This window comes from Mustela nigripes, chromosome 12 (assembly GCF_022355385.1).
Source record: "Mustela nigripes isolate SB6536 chromosome 12, MUSNIG.SB6536, whole genome shotgun sequence".
Classification (NCBI taxonomy): domain Eukaryota; kingdom Metazoa; phylum Chordata; class Mammalia; order Carnivora; family Mustelidae; genus Mustela; species Mustela nigripes.
The window spans coordinates 45,502,621-45,520,591 of NC_081568.1; the positions used below are offsets into that span (position 1 = coordinate 45,502,621).

General features: G+C 50.6%; 2 protein-coding genes across 7 annotated transcripts in view; one reads left to right on the forward strand and one right to left on the reverse strand.

Moving 5' to 3' along the window:
* LARP1 (La ribonucleoprotein 1, translational regulator) overlaps window positions 1-2,764 on the forward strand; it is a 57,277-nt gene extending 54,513 nt beyond the window's left edge. For all 3 annotated transcript variants that reach the window (XM_059417218.1, XM_059417219.1, XM_059417217.1), the window contains exons 17-19: window positions 85-194; window positions 365-492; window positions 2,278-2,764. In XM_059417218.1, coding sequence (XP_059273201.1) covers window positions 85-194; window positions 365-492; window positions 2,278-2,487 — 448 coding nt within the window. In that variant the 3' untranslated portion in view covers window positions 2,488-2,764. The remainder of the gene's footprint in view (window positions 1-84; window positions 195-364; window positions 493-2,277) is intronic.
* Window positions 2,765-6,892: 4,128 nt separating this feature from the next.
* The window catches only part of FAXDC2 (fatty acid hydroxylase domain containing 2), a 29,859-nt gene continuing 18,780 nt past the window's right edge, over window positions 6,893-17,971 (reverse strand). For 3 of the 4 annotated variants that reach the window (XM_059417220.1, XM_059417221.1, XM_059417223.1), the window contains 5 exons: window positions 14,965-15,086; window positions 10,717-10,922; window positions 10,127-10,232; window positions 9,592-9,758; window positions 6,893-8,756 (listed from right to left, as the gene is read on the reverse strand). In XM_059417220.1, coding sequence (XP_059273203.1) covers window positions 8,600-8,756; window positions 9,592-9,758; window positions 10,127-10,232; window positions 10,717-10,922; window positions 14,965-15,086 — 758 coding nt within the window. In that variant the 3' untranslated portion in view covers window positions 6,893-8,599. The remainder of the gene's footprint in view (window positions 8,757-9,591; window positions 9,759-10,126; window positions 10,233-10,716; window positions 10,923-14,964; window positions 15,087-17,971) is intronic. The other variant, XM_059417222.1, reaches the window with a different exon arrangement.

Sequence of the window (17,971 nt, forward strand, 5' to 3'; positions counted from 1 at the left end):
CTAGTTCATTTGGGATGCAGGTATATTTCCCTGTTGTACAAATACAGAAACCGTGTCCCAATTTTACTGGCTTGTGTTCTACAGATATGGTTTGGAGTGCCTTTTTCGATACTACAGTTATGGCCTAGAAAAGAAGTTCCGGCTGGATATCTTCAAGGATTTTCAGGAGGAAACGGTGAAGGACTATGAAGCTGGTGAGAGCTGGAGTTGGAGTTCTGCAAGGCCTGGTCATCCAGGCCTTCTTTCCCTTCTCCCTCCCTGGGTCAATCCAGGTCACATCCCACCTCCTGGTTCCCTGAGCCTCTTTATTCTCAACTCCTCACCAGCCTGGCTTCTCTCTGACTCTGCCTCTTCTTTTCTGTAGGCCAACTCTATGGACTGGAGAAGTTCTGGGCCTTCTTGAAATATTCCAAAGCCAAAAATTTGGACATTGACCCCAAACTTCAAGAATACCTCGGCAAATTCCGACGTCTGGAAGACTTCCGAGTGGATGTGAGTGAAAGTCTCTCCTTTTTCTGACCCCTGTCCTGGACAGAAAACTGGACCAGAGATCAGGATACCTGGGGTCTTGTCCCAGCTGTGCCACTGGCTTAGGAACTCTTACAGGTCTTCACCTGTAAAATAGAGGGTGAGAAGTGGACTCTTACCCCTAATTGGAGGGGTTTTTATGGTTGCTTCTCCCTCCCTCCCATGTTCTCGTAGCTAAATATCCTAATGCCCTCTCCCTTTTATCTCCTACCCCTCCTTACTGGTGAGCCCTGGTCAACCATAACTAGTTGACTGGGGTGAGTACTCAAGTAAAAGTCGTTTTTTCTGAAGACGCCAGTTCCAGCCCTAGAAGTTTATAGATTCTGTTTAACACCCCACCACCACAGCCACGGTCTTGTCTTCTCAGAGCAGTGACTCAATGGTGACATCCAGTGGTGGTTCAGAGTTACTGCTGCTAGACATATCAAGGGAAGCACTAGAGTGATGGATGTCTCTGTGTTACATGTGCTTCAGGGAGTCCAGAAATGAAACTTTTTCTTTTACAGAGTTTGTAATATGTTAGATGTATGCTAATCATCTTATTCCCTTTGGAGCCTTTTAGCAAAAATATAAATATAAGTAAGTAACAATAGTACTCCTCAAATGTATTAAAAAACTGCCACTGATTGAGTGATTACCATGGGCCAGGCACTGTGCTGGGCACTTTATATTGATCTCCTTTAACCTTTATAATGTGGTGAAGGAGGCAGAGTTTATTGTTACTGTTGCTGAACCAGTGGGTAAATGGGAGCCCATGACCACCCAGTGAGATGGTGGCAGTGCTGCTCAGCCCTCCCAGTATAAAGAGGAATCTGTTGTCTTCCATCCTTGAGCACCTCCTCATTTGGGGGCTAGAGGGAGGCAAATTTGCACACATGTACAGAGGAGCCTTGTAGTAGGAAAACCTGTGGAGGTGGGGACAAGAAGGGCTGAGCTTTGACACCTGGAAATGGAAGGGCATGTCGTTGAGGTCACCTTTGGTAGCCATGAGTCCAGACTGGATCATGGTCTGACTCTTAGGTCAGTGTCCTCTTTTTTTTTTTTTTTTTTTTTTTAAGACTTTACTTATTTATTTGACAGACAGAGATCACAAATAGGCAGAGAGGCAGGCAGAGAGAGAGAGAGGGGGAAGCAGGCTTCCTGCTGAGCAGGGAGCCCGATGCGGGGCTCAATCCCAGGACCCCGGGATCATGACCTGAGCTGAAGGCAGAGGCTTTGCTTTAACCCACTGAGCCATCCAGGCGTCCCAGGTCAGTGTCCTCTTTGGAGCATCATAGGAGATGAGGCAATCCCCAAGAGTATCCGGGCCTTCTGAGCTGAGACGCCTTGGGGTTTGCAGGCCACATTCCACGCATCGTCATCTGAGCAGCAGTCCCTTCTCAGAAGGGGAGCAGAGACTTGCATAGGTGAAGGCCTGGGCTTCGGAAGTAGATGGGTCTAATCCACATTTTGTCTCCACCGGTTACAAGCTATGGGACCCTGGGCAAATTATTTTTTTTGTGCTTTACTTTGGGGATGATCATGTCTCCATCAAAGGGTAGTATAGACCCCGTGAGTGAATATGCAGAAAACAGCATGGGGCTTGCCATCTTGCCACAGAGATGTGCTTCGTAAAACAGGTAATTGGTTTTTAAGGTTACACCTGTTACCTACATTTGGAGGTAAGAAGGTAAGTCTCTAGAGAGGCCTGGCAAGGAAGGGGGTCTGGGTCGTGGCTGCTAATCACCGTGATCCCCTTCTCTGTTACAGCCCCCCATGGGTGAGGAGGGCAACCACAAGCGACATCCAGTGGCGGCAGGAGGTGGCAGCGGCGAGGGCAGGAAGCGATGCCCCTCCCAGTCTTCCAGCAGGCCCACCACCATGATCAGCCAACCCCCTACACCACCCACTGGCCAGCCCGTCCGGGAGGATGCCAAATGGACGAGCCAGCACTCGGACACACAGACTTTGGGAAAGTGAAAAGCCCATTAGCCCTGGGGTTTGGGGGGGTGGGGACGGGGTGGGCAAGAGTCCATGGGGGTGCCCAGTCCCAGGAGAGGGGACAGAAAAGGGACAGGCCTCAAGTCATTAGAATGGGCCTTCGTGCTGAGTAGCAACGTGTACACCATTTGGGCTATCAGAGGTACCCCTGGGCAGGAGCCTCCACATACCCTCTTCCCCCTCCTCTCTCCATGACTCTTCTTCACATCCTAGCTTCTTCTAAGGGGGGGGAGGGAAAGGGGGGAGATTTTTTTTATATATATATATATATATATATCAAGTTTTAAATTATTGATAGTTCGTCTGGATTACCAAAATCACTCTGTAGCCCTGCCCGCGGCTGGTAGGCCGCCACCCTGGTTCCCAGCCACAGCCTCCTGCTCCCCCTCAAGCCAACTATGCAGCCCACAAGAAGGCCCTGTGGGCCCCATTGCCCAGCACTGTCCCATGGAAGGCTCTGGCAGCGTCCCTGGGCCCCAAGCATCAGCCCCCTGATCATCTGGGGCTTGTCATCACCATGTTCTCCCCCTGCTGTCCCCACCATGCCCTTCTGCCATCTTCTGGGAGAAGGAAACCAAAGGATCTAGAAGTGGGGGCAGGGGAAGGTTTCATCCTCTCCCCACCCCCTCTCCCCATACCCCTTAGTCCCCAGCCCAGAGAGACGCTGCTCATACCAGAAAAGACTATTGAAAGATGATTTATTTTATTTTTCTCTGACCTTTCCATCCTTGGAAAAATGGAAAAAAAAAAAAAAAAAGACAAAATCGACCATAAAAGACCAAAAAAATAAATCAGAAAACCCCCACCTAATCCACAGAAAGTGATGTCTTTCCCCTACCCTTGGATTTTGTTTTTTGTTTTGTTTTGTTCTTGGAAATAATATTTTTTTAAAAGTTGCCTTATTGTGGAGCGGGAATCTGAAATACCCAAATGCCTGTTTTCCTCGGTGGAGTCAACTCGAAGAGCTCACACCTTCTCTGGATGTGCCTGGGCTGGATTGGCTAGAATCTTCCTCTGGACTGAGTTGCATGTACAGTGCCTCCTGCCTGTAGGCAAGAGAGTTGGGGGCGGCTCACATAGAGCCGTCCCTGAAATACCCCTGCTGTTGCATCGTTTGAAGCTGACGTCCTGTGTCTGTACACTGCTGCCACTGTCGTGTCCTCGCTCTGCTTGCTGTTGCTTCATGACAGGCCCCGTCCTGCCGTGACACCCTTCATCCTACCCTGGGAACCCCAAGGCCAGGTTGGCTTCAAACTGTTGAAGAAGAGCATCGGCCTGGATCTGGGACACACTTGGCCTCAGCTTAACCGTCTCCCCCCACCTCCAAGGGGAAAGGTGAACGCCTGGCAGCCGAGGCTGGGGAACATGTTGCCCGGAAAGCTCTGAGACCTCAAGGAGGCTTTGTCTCCTAACAGGCGGAGAAGGATGCCATTTGCCTCCCTTGGGTCTGGTGGGGTCTCCCCATCTTGCATCCCCCCTCTGCAAGCCATCTCTGCCCACCCTCCCAATTGACCCTGCCTGGGAATGAGGGATGAGGAGGATTTGAGGGCTGGGGGGAATCCTGCCAGTTGGAGAAGCCCCGCGGCAGGAAGGTATATGTGGACATAGAGTATACCTGACTTCTCTTCTCCAGCCACTGACTGCTGGGGTCGGGCTGAGCGACAGTGGCATGGTTGGAGTCCGCTGGCACCCGAAACTAGGGAGGGTGACGAAGGACTGACCCACACAGATTGAGCTGTGTGTCGGGTGCGGGCATGACGATATGTTCCCCCGTAGTGGGGACCGGGCAGCACGGAGAAGTTGATGGTAGTGTTGCTCCATTGCTGACACTTCCTTGGCCCTCTTTCTAACTGTTTCTTCTGTTGGGCCTAAAGATCAGGAGCAGGAGACAATATCCCAGACTGGCAAGCTCTGCGCTCCCAGTGGTTAGTATGTGGGAAGCCCACCTCAGTTCCTGTGACCTGGTTTGTCTTGAAAGTCAAGGATGAGTGTCTGGTCTTTGCTCTGTAAGTGGGATCGGAGGCCTTCCCTGCTGTTTGGTGCCTGCCCTGCGTTGTACCAGATGCTGGACTCCTGCATCCCTTCTTCCCTTTTTACCCCTTTCATTGGGTCGCTCAGCCCTGTACTGTAGCCAGCACCATAGAACCTCAGTGTTGGTCCTCTGCCGGGTTTGGGGGCGCAAGGAAGCCTTGGGGGTGTGCGGAAAGGCTTTTCTTACCTAGAGTTTACTCCCAGGCCAGGGGGCTGCCATCCCCTCCCTGATCCTCCCACAGACACCCCAGAGAGAGGAAGCCCCTTTGGGGTGGGGAGGTGAGGACTTCATCTCATCACAGGCTGAGGATGGGGGGAGGGGCTTTTTCTTTTTCTTTTTTTGTAACATGTTAGGAGTTAATGTTGCAAAGAGTAGTTTACATCTTCACTTTCTGAAGACACTTGAATTTAGGACCGACGTATCTGTGACAGGCATGCCAGGAGCGGCCGGAGCCATCAGGGGCTTGCCGCTTCACACCCACCACCCTCCCGTGGGGGTCCCAAGACCTGAGACACAAAGCAGCCTGCCCAAACCCTTCCACTCATCCTGTACCCCTCCACGAGTGGTCCACGCCAGTATAACCTCTGGGCATCAAACATCACAAGGTCTGAGTGCCTCAGCCCTGCTAAGGGGCAGGGTTCTCTTGCATTCTTCTGAACCTGATGGCAGACTCACTCCCAGCAGAGTGGCTGCCTGGCCCTGCCCCAGCCTGGACCCCTGGGGCTCAGGCCCAGGTGCTGAGCCCCCATGTCAAAGTTGTTACGTTTTTGTTTTGTTCCATTGTAGCTCATTTTTCCCCCTTTCCTAATGATTGATTTTACAAAAGAAAGTAAGCTGCTCAGCAGGCCCTGGAAGTGGGGAGAAGGGGCAAGGGCGGGTGGGCATGGGTTTTGGTTTTGTTTTTGCCAAAAAGCCTGAGTACAGTGGTGTGGATGATCTGGTGCCCTCGTGAGTGGGACCCAAAGTATGTCCTGTGTGGAAGGGCCCCTGGATTTGCCCCAGCCCCTGCCCTCTCCTCCAGCCATGTCGATGGCAGAGGCAGAGGAGATAAGAACTTCTGGCCCGTTTCTCACTGGCGAGGAAAACTTGTCATCTGGCTTTGCGGAGAAGGTTCCACCTTACGCTCATAGTACATTATCTTTACCATGTGCTAGGATATCACATTTAAAAGGACAAAAAAATGTAAAATACTTGAATGAGCTTGTATTATAACATTAATATTATTGAGAGCATCTGCTTTCCAGGCTGAAGTGATTCATTCATTATTCTAGTCCTGCTTTAGTCCTTTGTAATTTGTGGTAATTATGCTTTTCTTTTTAATACAAAAAAATGTATAAAAATAAAAACTTGAAAAGGCAAAACATTGGCTGGTCTCCCATCTGGGGTACAGCTCTTGAGGGATGGAGCCTCAGATCCAGGGAGTCCTGCAGTCGGAATGTGCAATGTGCAATGAAAGCTTTTGCAGGACTCTGCTGTCGGGCTTGTGAGGAGTCTGCCTAGGGAGCAGACTCCCGGAGCTGATGCTGAATGGTTCCAGGAGGAATCCCCAGTGGTTTTTGAAGGCTCTTGCCAGCCTTGAGTTCACGGCCACCTTGGGTCTCAGGTGAGACGTGGCAGCGGTATTCGGTGCCACAGAATGGAGAGCTGCCAGGCAGCAGCTCTGGGGGTTCTGCCCACCTTGCATGGCTCCCGGGATTTCTGTTCTCTGGCTGTGGTTTGGCATCTTGTAAGGAGACAGCCAGCAGGGTTGCTGGGATGCCTCATGGACAGCCAGCACCACCCTTCACTGAAGACTTCTCCTGCTAGGTTGTAGAAGACTAACGGGTCAGTGCTCTGTGGCCTTAGGGAAATCCAGGCCAACCAGCGAGCCTGGAGGATTGAAGCTGGAATGATGACTATACCCCACCCAACCCATCACCGGCCCCTGGGCTCTCGGTGGCTTTTCCCTGACCTGTGAGGCCAGGCCCTGGCAGAAGAAACGTTTGGAATGCCAGTCTGGCCTAGATGTAGAATCATAAAACTGGAAGTGAGGCATGGCCTTCCCTACCCATTAATCCGAGCACTCTTACGCCTAGCACTGGAGCATCCCAGCAGAAGTGTTTTTCCAAAGAATTCCGCCATTATTTCCGTGGGCAGGTGCTTTAGGACCACTGCTTGCCTCCGTGGGCTGAAGGAGAGTTGAGGTGGCAACCGGGGCTTCTGTAGGAGGATCTGGGGACAGGCAGACACCCTACTCCCACAGTCTGGTAAGGATGCTCAGAGCGGCCATGGTTTACTTGCACGGCTGTGGCTCCCAGATGCCACATGATTAGGAGTGTCCGGACTAGTCAGAGAAAACATGGAAGCACCTACTGGAATTAAGAGATCAGTTTATTTTCCATGCCTTCCACTTTCACCCTCACAAGGTCTATTGGGAATTTGGTGACGTCTGCCTTTTTGTAAGTCTCACTTGTTCACCAACCTCTGGGCCATTCTGTTTGAAGAAGAGAACGGGCCCAGGCCCCTCTTTCAGAGCCCAGACACCTGGCTGCCAAAAGGTATGAGAGACTGTCAGCCTCTTGACCCTCTAAGTACCTCAAAGTCTAAAGCCCTCACAGGAAGAAAGGCATCTATTCTTCCTCCTCCTCCACATTCCTCATTCCCTACCCTATTAAGTATACTGAAGATGGGCTGTTTCCTAAGTGTTTACTTGTAAGAATAGGTTGCGCGTGCGGGTTAGCAGCTGCGGCAGCTCAGGGCATGGGTGTTTTGGGGATGGGGCCAGGCCCACCAAGGTCAGACTAGGGGAAGGGGTGGGTGGGGTTTTGAAGGCCAAGGAGGACACTGGTAAGTGCCCAGTTGGTGTACTGGGCAGGTCTGGAGTTGTAGGGCTGATAGGAAGGAAGGAGTCTTAGATCTGCCTGGAGACTTGGCTCCATCTAGTATTAAGGTGGTTAATAAAACAACGGATGGTTTTCTTGACAGCTGAAAGTCCAAAGAACAAGAGTTTAGTAACTGATAATGGTGGTCTTCAGATTGTCCTTGGGAGCTGCAGGGTTCCTGACAATGTCTGGCTGCTAAGGTAAGGCCAGGCCGGGGACTGCTGCAGCCCACGCAGGTCTTTGGTTTTGTTTCAGATAATAAGGTTCCTGACAAAGTTTCATTAGAAATAAATGGTGTTGAGACAACTGGTTAATCCTCTGGGGGAAGGAAAAGGGTTTTGCCCTTTGGTCAGCCATGTTTTTCTTGCCTTTTCTGAGAGGGTTCTAGCCCCCTCAGTTGGGTGTCCCCAAAGGTCAGGAACTCTGACCCTCCCTTCTGTGGATAAAAGGACCGCCAGCTTAGCAGGTCAGCAGGGTTTGGCCTGTGGTTTCTGTTTCCACATCTGACTGAAGATGGGAGTTGGTGTGCATCTGTTTGATATCCCGGTTTTCATCCAGGGAGGGGCGCTCTGTGATAGGCTTTTTTCTTTTCACAGAGGGATGATGTTTGTAATGGGGCAGAGTTGAAATGGGGCCTGTGTTAGCTGACTGTGTGTTTGTGTGTTTGGGAAATGAGGGTGTCCTGGCCCTGGCCAGAGTAGGATTTGAGAAAAGCTTTTAGCGACAGGAAGGGGCAAAGTAATCCCTTCTGGTTCCCTCACCCCCTGGCACCCGGAGGAGATCTCCCAGAGCTGGCAGTAGCTTCCTATCTCACCGCTACTTTTGCATTCTCTGTATCTTGTCTAGGTCATAAAAAGGTCATCTGGGGTCATCTTTTCCCTTCCTCAGCAAACGACCAGAGGGACTCACCAGGACCGCTCTAAAAAGTGGTTTCTTCTCACTGGCCTCCATTCTGGGGAGCTGTTTTACCCCCTTCCTTAAGCCAACTTCTTGTTCCTTCTGAGGGACAACAGGGGCAGCTGGGGGAGCCCTGACCCCATCCTTGGCCTGCTTTTCTGGGAAGCTGATTTAACCCCCTGCCCCAGTGGTGCTGTCATTAGTGAATGGCTGGAGGAGCAAGTTTGGTGCAGTCAGAATGCCTCAGGCCATCGAAGCAGTCTACTGAGGGGGAAAGCCAGGATGGCCCTGGGGCCCTCTCTCACTCCATCTTCTTCAGGGCATCCGGGATGCTCTCAGACAGTGGGGTGAAGCCCAGCAGGAGGATATGTCTTTCGTAGGCCTTAGTCTGCTTGAACACTGTGTCGGTCCCATGGAGGTGGTCCAGCACCCCCAGCACCCCATAGCACTGGTTGAACCTGGAGGAGAGAGGACAGTATGGGAGACTGGTGTGCTGTTCTTTTCATTCATGCTAGCCTTACATTTCTAAGCCCTCTGACCCCAAACACCCATCCCCAACATGCTGACCGCCTCCATCAGAACATCCCAGGGAGTTGTGCACATTCATGGGGCCACTCTGGACTGACAACCTATGCTCTCCTTTTGAAAAGCTATCTGACTCCGCTGCACACAAGTCAGAACGTGTGGCCGAGCTTGGCTTGTTCAGGTTGGTTCAGGGGCCACCTCCATCAGAATCCCGCACCAGAACATTTAACTAAAACGCAGTTTGCGAGTCCTGCTGCCCCACACGCTTTGGTTCAGCAATGTGCAGCGGAACCCCAAAACCTGCATTTTATCAAGGTTATCTCAGGTGATTATGGCGCTGGAGGTTTGTAGACCACACTTGAAAAAGCCTGGAGGCTTTCAGAGAGGACAGTCCCCCTTGTGAGGTGGACGCGATAACCACTATGCTGAGGAAATGGACAATTCCCCTTGAATTGTGTGCAGTATTCTTAGGTGTATATGCATTGTTCTAACAGTGTCTATAGCTTACATTAGATACTCAAAGGGCCCAGGACCTAAGTAAAGGTTAAAAACCCACAGCTGCAGGAAGACCCAGTGTTCGGAAGAAGGAAGAGAGCAAGGTGATCTGGGTCCAGCATGGTCCTTATTCTGCCAACCTCTAGAACTCTCCCTCCACTAGTACCATCACAAGGAAACTGAAGATACCTGGGTCATGTCTGCTCCTAGAATCTCCAGGAGAGAAGGTGAAGGCTATTGCCCAAGGACCCACAGTGGGGAAAGAGGTCTTACTTGAGATGATGGTAGTCATGGAATTCAGGTGAAGGCAGGAAAGGTAGGTGGTAGCCACAGTGGGAAATGGTGGTGGTGATGAGGGCCAAGGAGAACCACGTGGTGATGGAGGACAAGTGGGAGCCCATTATTAGGGGACCCACCATCACCGGCAGCATGTTGGAGACCTGCAAAGGGAGGGCTGTTTTGAAGGTGGGCCCCAGGGAGATGGAGGGGACCCAACGGGTGTCCACTTTGCCCCAGGGTGGCACCAGCAGGACTTCTTTGACTCAGATCTGGAGAAGCTGAAAGAGTTGCAGGACCTTGAGTCACTGGAGTCCTTCAGCTTTTTAACTTTCAGACAAGTTACTGTTTGAGATAACTTCTGCTGGGCATCTCACAAAGCCTAGCACAGACTGGGTCAACAATAAATGGTAGCTGGTGAATGGGAAGAGGGGAGAAAGGGCCACTGTGGTCTTAATTCTTTGTGGGAGGCCTTTGGGAAGGTGGTTGGGGCTATCTGCCCTTTGCCTCTGAAGAGGAGACCTCTACTGACCACATGCTCGATAGGGTGGGCATAGAGCGAGATCACGCCAATGGGAGCTGTCCACTCATGGTGTTTCTTGTGGATTTTCTTGTAGAATGCTGGGTGGTGAAGGAGCCTGGAAAAATAGTTAACAGTTAATAATCTGCCAGTCTCCCTTTTCCTTTTCCCACCAGACTATGAGAAACCAAAGGTAGGAGCTAAGAGTTCCACCTATGGAGCAAAGTTGCAAACACATTGGATTGGCACTCAGACCTGCCTTTGCGTTCTAACCCCGCCTCTTATGCTGCATAATTTGGGGGTGGGTTACTTTGCCTCTCTCTACCTCAGCTGTACTAGCTGTGGGGATGGCGCCCACAAAGAATTCAGTAAGGAAACAAATGGGAAAGCGCCCCACTGCACATGAATGCAGCGGCTTTCTTTGCTGGACGTCTGTCAGTTGCCTCAAGTTGTCAGTTTTGGAACAAACAGTTGGTGCCCACGTTAACTAAGAGGCGGCTTTTGAGGCCAGGTGGTGTTGCTCTGAGGCCTCAATTTCCTCCCTTCCGAGTGAGCCCTAGGAGAGTGAGCAGCCAGCTGTGTCTGGGCCGGGACCAGCTCACCGGTGCGAGTAGTAGAACAGGACTTCCTCAATCAGAGTGAAGATAGCCAGCTCCAGGAGGAACCAGTGGAAGGTGGGTAGCTCTCGGCGGCAGGGGTCTCCCCGCAGCTTGAGGATGGGATAGAGGAAGACCAGCATGGGCAGAGAGATCACGCACTGGTTGAAGAGAACTGTGCGGACAGACTGGCGTAGTTTCTCGGCATCCACCTGCCCAAGGTAAGGAAGGAGGTCTTTCCATTCTAGAAATGCCTTCGCTGTGATCCGCTCTCAGGGGGCCCTCACTCTGGGGTGGATGTTCGGTGTGACATCTGGCCATAGCCAGCAGTCCCCGGCTGCTGCCCAAGCCCTGGGGTGGCCCATCCGGTGATAACCCTGCTTTTGGAAACTCCCTTCTCAGCAGCCTCCAGTCAGCCTGAGCCTGTCTTCTTCCTGCCAAATGTCACCACTGTTCTCCCCCTTTCTCCAGCCGGGCCCAGACACACTCCTGACAGGCACTGTAGGGTGCCTCCAGGGTGCTTGGAGAAGGCTGTCCACTCTCAGGTTGATCTCCTTTTTCAGCCTTTGAGCCCCTCCTCATCCACAGAGGCTTGACCATAGCAGGTGCAGAGATCAAGGTCACCTGCCCCCTCCTGTGGCCCAGCCTCCCTGACCAGACCCGGAGTGAAGAGAAGGTGAGCTAGAGAACTGCCTCTCCAGGTCTTGACTAAACTTCTGTGACTTGGTCTTCCTGGTTTTCATGGTGGGGCTGTCAGGATGGGACCTGCCTGAGCACTCTGTCCAGGTTTTCTCTGGTGAGTTGGCTTCAAAATCTCTCACCCTCAATACTGGGCCTCAATACTATAGCCAGCATTTGCCCAAGAATCAGTACCTGACCCTTCCCTTCCTCAGAGCACTGGGGCTCCCTGGAATAGCCCCATGACCACGGGTCACTTCCTGGGTCCTGACAAACTAGTTTGGGGACTGGTCAGAAGGGATTTCTCCCTGAGTTGCCCCCGTGAGCTGGAGGGGTTCTGAGTGGTGGTCAGGCTTCAGCTTTGCTCTTCCTCCAGCTTTCTCTGGCACGGCATGGACTAACTGACTCGAATCCACTCTCTAAGCTTTCAGTTCCATCCCATGTGAAGCCAGGCCAGGCCAGCCTTTTTTGGGAGCACCTGTAGATGAAGTCATACACCTTCTGGAAACCCTGAGCCAGAGGAGGGTGTTAAGCATGTTTACTCCTTCAGTGATTCGGCTGATAGGTCTTCAGCACCCTCGACACTGCAGGCGGTGTCCTGTGTGCTGGGAAGCAAGCATGAGCAAAACAAAGGTTTCTCCCCTTCTTGAGTTTCTATTCCTGGTGCCAGGAATCTTAAATAGAATGGTCAGGGTGAGCTTTGTGGAGATGGTGAGATCTGAACAAAGAGAGGAGGAAGGTGAGGGAAAAGGAGAGCTGCAGGGGGTCTTCAGGCGAAGCGCACAGCTGGAGAAAGGCTGTCTGCCTCTCGCGGGCATCTCTGACCGGAGACGAGTGTGGGAAGGAGGAGGTGAGGCCAAAATGGTGGGGAGGCGTGAGAGCATAGACGGCCTTGTAGGTCATTGGGAAAACTGGCTTTTCATACAAGGGAAATGTGGGGTCATGATGGGAAGAGAAGTGACAGACTCTCACAGGATTACTCCAGTCACTGCGCGGACCACAGACTGGAGGAGCAAGACTAGACCGAGAGAAAGACGAGTGAGAACAGTCCTGTAGGCAGAAGAGAATGACCGCTCGGACCAGTGGGGGTAGTGAAGGGCGGCCCTGCCCTGAACTCCCTTCCAGAATGTGGGTGGTAGACTTTGAGGGGATGATGAGAACTTCTCTTGGGGACATTCTGGATGGGAGATGTCAAAGAGGCCTCTGGCAATCCAAGCCTGGAATTCAGAAGAGAGCCCCGGCTAGAGATAGAAATCTGTGCGCTGTCGGCATATAGACTGTATTTAAAGTCATGACACTGGAAGAGAAAAGTGAGGGAGTGGAGACAGAGGTGGGGAGCAAGGCCTGAACCCCAGGATGCTTAGCATTAAGAGGCGGGGCAGCAGAGGAGACACCAGAAGGGAGACCGTGAAGGAGCGGCCACTAAGATGGGAGAAGTGGAAACCCAGGTAGGAGAAGATACAGCACGATGCAGAGACAAGCCCCTGTGAAGACAAGCCTGCTAGGGCTAATGAGAGGAACCTTTGAGAGCACTTGGGGTGGAGCGGCGGCGGGTGAGGGCCTGACCTGAGCAGGTTCGCACAAGAGGGGAAACGGTGGGTTTGCGGTTATCAGGGAAATACCAGCTGAAGCACTGCAGGCGAGATCTGTAATGTCTGGAACTTACTTCCGAATGGTTAAGCTAAAAATTACAGGTGCGTACATATTTGTATTTCTACTATCTACATAATGCAAATACTGTAAAATGTTTAAAAGTGGTGAATCCAGGTGATGTGACTGAGTGATCATCGTACTGCTTTGTTTCAACTTCTGTATCTATGTTTACCTTTTTTGGTAATTACAATATGCTGGGTGGAAAGAGTGGACCGAGAGGAGCTGGAAACCCTACAGACAATTCTTTCAAACAGCCTGCTTGCAGGTACTGCTCGCGGCCTGGGGTGGATAGAGCCCGGGCTGAGGTGGAGAGAGCCGGTGGGATCTTTCTTCTGCTTAGTGAAGGAGGAAGCTAGGCTGTCCCCCTCCTGGAGGTCAGGGAAGGAAGTGTTGGGGATGTGAGGAGGGAGGGGAAGATGCAACCGGCTGTCCAGGAGAGCAGGGGAGCAAACAGGCCAGGGGGCTGGGCGCCTATGGAGGCCTACACTGCGGGAGCACCAGACCTGGAGTCCGATGAGAGGGGCCCAGGCTGTGTTTCCTAGTGACACTCTGACCTTGAGCAAGTCATGGCCCCTTTCTGAACCTCGGCTTTGGCAGCAGGCAAAAAGCCCTTCCCTGTGTTGCTCTCCAACCACTGTAGACTGTCACCATGAATGTTGTCAAGGTGGGGGATACTCTTGAGAGCTCATGTGGCCTCGGGGTGAGAGCATGAGCCCTGGGGTCAGAGTTGGAGCATGCATCAGCTACCCATGTCACACCTCAGAGCCTGTTTCCTTATCTGAACCATGAAGGTTACACAGTCCTTGGCCTTGAGCATTTACTCCGTGGTGCCCAGTCAGGAGACCGCCACGGTCTGACAGATGAAGGGCTCTCAACAGCCCAGCGACTGGCTTTGACATCAGCCCCAGCCCATGCGTGCAAAGCTGAACCCCGAGGAAGCCCCCGGATCGGCCGGCAGGGACAGTCTCAAATGAGCAGAGCCAGTGCACCTGGCCAGTAGCTCTGGTTCAGGAAGAGGCTCTTCTGAAATCCTGGGTCAAGGGCATTATTTTTCACCCATTCTGCTTTCAAGAGTGCTGGGCTGTGGCAGAATGCCCTGATGCCGAGATGAGCCACCTAGGCACCTGGGCCGGCATTTAGAAGATGAGTGTGTTCTGTGGGAAGGGAGCCAGGTGGAGCTGGGGAAAGAATCTGGAGTTAAGAATGAGCTTGTTGCATAAGAAAAGGCTCCTGGAGGTTGTCAAAGCACAAATCAGGAGACTGGGCTGAAGGCCGGTCTAGGGGTGGGGGTGGGAGGGTTGGAGGGGTAGGAGGGGTGCGGGTGTGGGGGGAGGCTCCCTTCCAGTGCCATGTAAGTGGAAGACCTGGGTACTGGGTCAGGAGTTCCCTGTAAGCAGGGTCCAGGACTGGTTTCTTGGTGATAAGCTACACACCCGCCGTTGAAGTGTTGAAGTGAATGACTGGGAAGGAGGACCTGCTTGAAAAGCAGCCACCGCCCACACATCACACCCCTCTATCCATTGTGGGCCAGACACTGTGCCAACAGCTATCTTCCTCTGTGCTTTTGGCATCCGGCCATGGCCATCCCTACCCTGGCCACTGAGGGGGAAGCTGCCTGCTGTCTCTGCACTCAGCCGGGTACTAGGCTGAGCCCATCATTCTGGTTCCCAAAATGCTGATCACAGTGCTGTGGGGCAGTGCAGGCAGGTGCAGAGCCACGGATGGGAATCAGAGGACCAGGATATTCGTCCTGCCTGGGTGGCTCTGAGATCTGGGGCAGATTACTTCCTCTCTCCAACCTTCTACACAGTAACTTGGCTTGCAGAGGCCATGCTCTCTCCCAGGCCCATGGTGAGCATTGTGAGTGTGGCTTTTGCTCGTGCCCTCTATGCTTTGACCCAGAGAAGCCACTGCCACACTTACTGGTTCATTCTTGCCAACCTGAATTCGGTAGCGGGAGATGAAGTTAGGTTTTCCGGTTGTGTCAACCACCAGCAGAAGCCCGTTGAAGGCCCAGAAGAACAGAACTGGTACTTGGGTGGCACCTGAGGGTAGGGAGCAGAAGGAAACAATCAGGGCACTTCGGGTTCTCACAGCACATGTATTAACGGAACACAGCCTGACGGGACCAAGGCTGTGTGGTAGATGGTCCCTTGCTGGGGAGGTCTTGGTGCTCCTGGCCAGAGGGTCTTATCTTTAGTCCTGGGGTGACCGACTAGCTGGGGGAACTTGGCCAGGTCACTTAAGGAGTGTCTCTATTTTCTTAGTTGTAAAATTGAGACCACAACTTTCTAGGTGTTGAAGACAAAAAAAAAATTGTTAAATAGAAATAAAATTTATAATAAATATAAAATCCATATAATAATGAATAAACAAACTACAAATAAATTTAGGTTGACAGCTGGGAGTCTGTGTCCATTGAACACTTTATGAATTTCCAAGGGAGGGAGAAGCAGAGGAAGTGCTTGGTAGGACAGGGTTCCTAATGACCACTAGACTAGGAGTCAGTCAGAACCTTAATCTCTAGGACCCTATGAACTAAGCAGTGGGAGTTCAGGTATCTAGCCAGCAGTTCCCAAAGTGGAAAACTCCTCTCTCTTAAGGCATCCTTGGTTAAACAGTGTTCATACCCACTTTCTTGAAAAGCCATGGTCCAGAATAGCCTGCTAGTGACTCTAAGAGAAACCCATTTGACTTGGTTAATTAAGCCCAGCCTTTCCCAATCCTTTTTTACACCCAGGAACTCTATTTTCTCAGAACACCTAAGAACATGATGGCCCTGTACCCGTTTGCCCAGGACGGTTTGAATTTACATCAGGCAGTCTAGCGTAATTATTAACACCACCTCATCTAGTCTCACAGATGTTCCTCTTTGGTTAAAAAATTGTACGGCCACCCCACCCATTCACATCCCACAGCACTGATGCTCTGCAAGATACTTTAGCAAACTGGTAATCCACACTTGAAAAATTTAGATAGGACTTTTTTTTTTCCTGCTCTGCATCCCACTTTCCAGTAAAGTCATTCTGAGAATCTCTGATCTCTGACTATAAACAAACAAGCACTTTCTCCACTAGGATTGCCATTTATTGGAATAACAATACAATGTTATTTAACTCTTGCACTAGTAACTTTGTCCGTGTTTTGCTGCCTCCTTCTAAGTATTCCAAGGGCCAAGGGCATTTCACTTAACTCCGTGTCTCCGTACTCTTCTTCCTGTACCTTCTTGCTCCTACCAGAAACCCCAGTGCCTGCGTCCACTGGGACATGAAAAACACTTGGCCAGTGCTGTGGGGAAACAGGATTAACACAGGATCCTAGGGAGTAATCTGGCAGTATCCAAAGAAGAGAAGAGCAACAGAAAATTTGGGGGGGGGGGGAGAAAGGCCACACATGTCCATAACACATATGTAGTCATTACCACATAAAACAAACACAACAGAACCCTTAAGGAACCTGAGTGTCTATTTTTTTTTTAAGATTTTATTTATTTATTTGACAGACAGAGATCACAAGTAGGCAGAGAGGCAGGCAGAGAGAGAGGGGGAAGGAGGCTCCCCGCTGAGCAGAGAGCCGGATGCGGGGCTCGATCCTAGGACCCTGAGATCATGACCTGAGCCGAAGGTAGAGGCTTCAACCCACTGAGCCACCCAGGTGCCCCGCCTGAGTGTCTATTAATAGGAAATGGAATAAACAGATTAGAGTATCTCTATATAATGGACTAGACTGGGCAGCTTAAAATAGTAAAGTCAGTTTATATGAACTGACATGGAAAGATGCCCACAATCTATTCAATAAAAAAGAATAAAAAAATAGTTTATTGTCTAAGTTCAACCATATATCCAATATAGACTCTTCTGTATTTATACTAATTTATACATTATTTATAGGACTTATACTAATATATTAACTGTGGTTATTTCTTGGATATGAGTGGGTGACTTTCACTTTATGCTTATTGGAATTGTCTGATATTTATTTTTAACAATGAACATGTATTTACTTCTATTCTCAGAAATTATATGCTTTCTTGGGGCGCCTGGGTGGCTCAGTGGGTTAAGCCTCTGCCTTCGGCCCAGGTCATGATCCCAGAGTCCTGGGATCCAGCCCCGCATCAGGCTCTCTGCTCAGCAGGGAGCCTGCCTCCCCCTCCCTCTCTGCCTGCCTCTCTGCCTACTTCTGATCTCTGTCTGTCAAATAAATAAATTAAAAAAAAATTATATGCTTTCTTAATTTGGGAAAAAATAATGTTATGTTGGTGGTTGCCTAGCGGGCCAACCATCAAGGTAGTGCCTCCTTGTAGATCCAAAGGCTCCTGAAGGAATACAGAATAAAAGCCCCAACAAGATAAGATCTTGAACTTTTTTCCAGCTGTAACACTTAAAATTTGATCTCCTTCGTATTTGCTTATCATTGGGGTGAAAGGCAGTTTTCCCATCACTGTAACAAATATATATATATATATATATATATATATATATATATATATATATGTATATGTATGTATGTATATGTATCAAATGTTTTCCCACTACTTCCCCAGGTATGTTTGCAATCTGCATTGTTCTTTCCAATGACTTTTCAATGACAGCTTGCACTGAACCTGTCATACTTAATGTTTAGCCTGTTTTCAGAGTTCTTCCAGCTGAAAACAATTGTCAAGGACATTTGATTTGTACTTTTGCTTATGACAATTGGCACTTTTTTTTTATTTCCCCTTCTAGACTGTGACATAGTTTTTTATTACTATTTTTTTTTAAGATTTTATTTATCCATTTGGCAGACAGAGATCACAAGTAGGCAGAGAGGCAGGCAGAGAGAGAAAGAGAGGAGGAAGCAGGCTCCCTGCAGAGCAGAGAGCCCGATGCGGGGCTCAATCCCAGGACCCTGGGATCATGACCTGAGCCGAAGGCAAAGGCTTTAACCCACA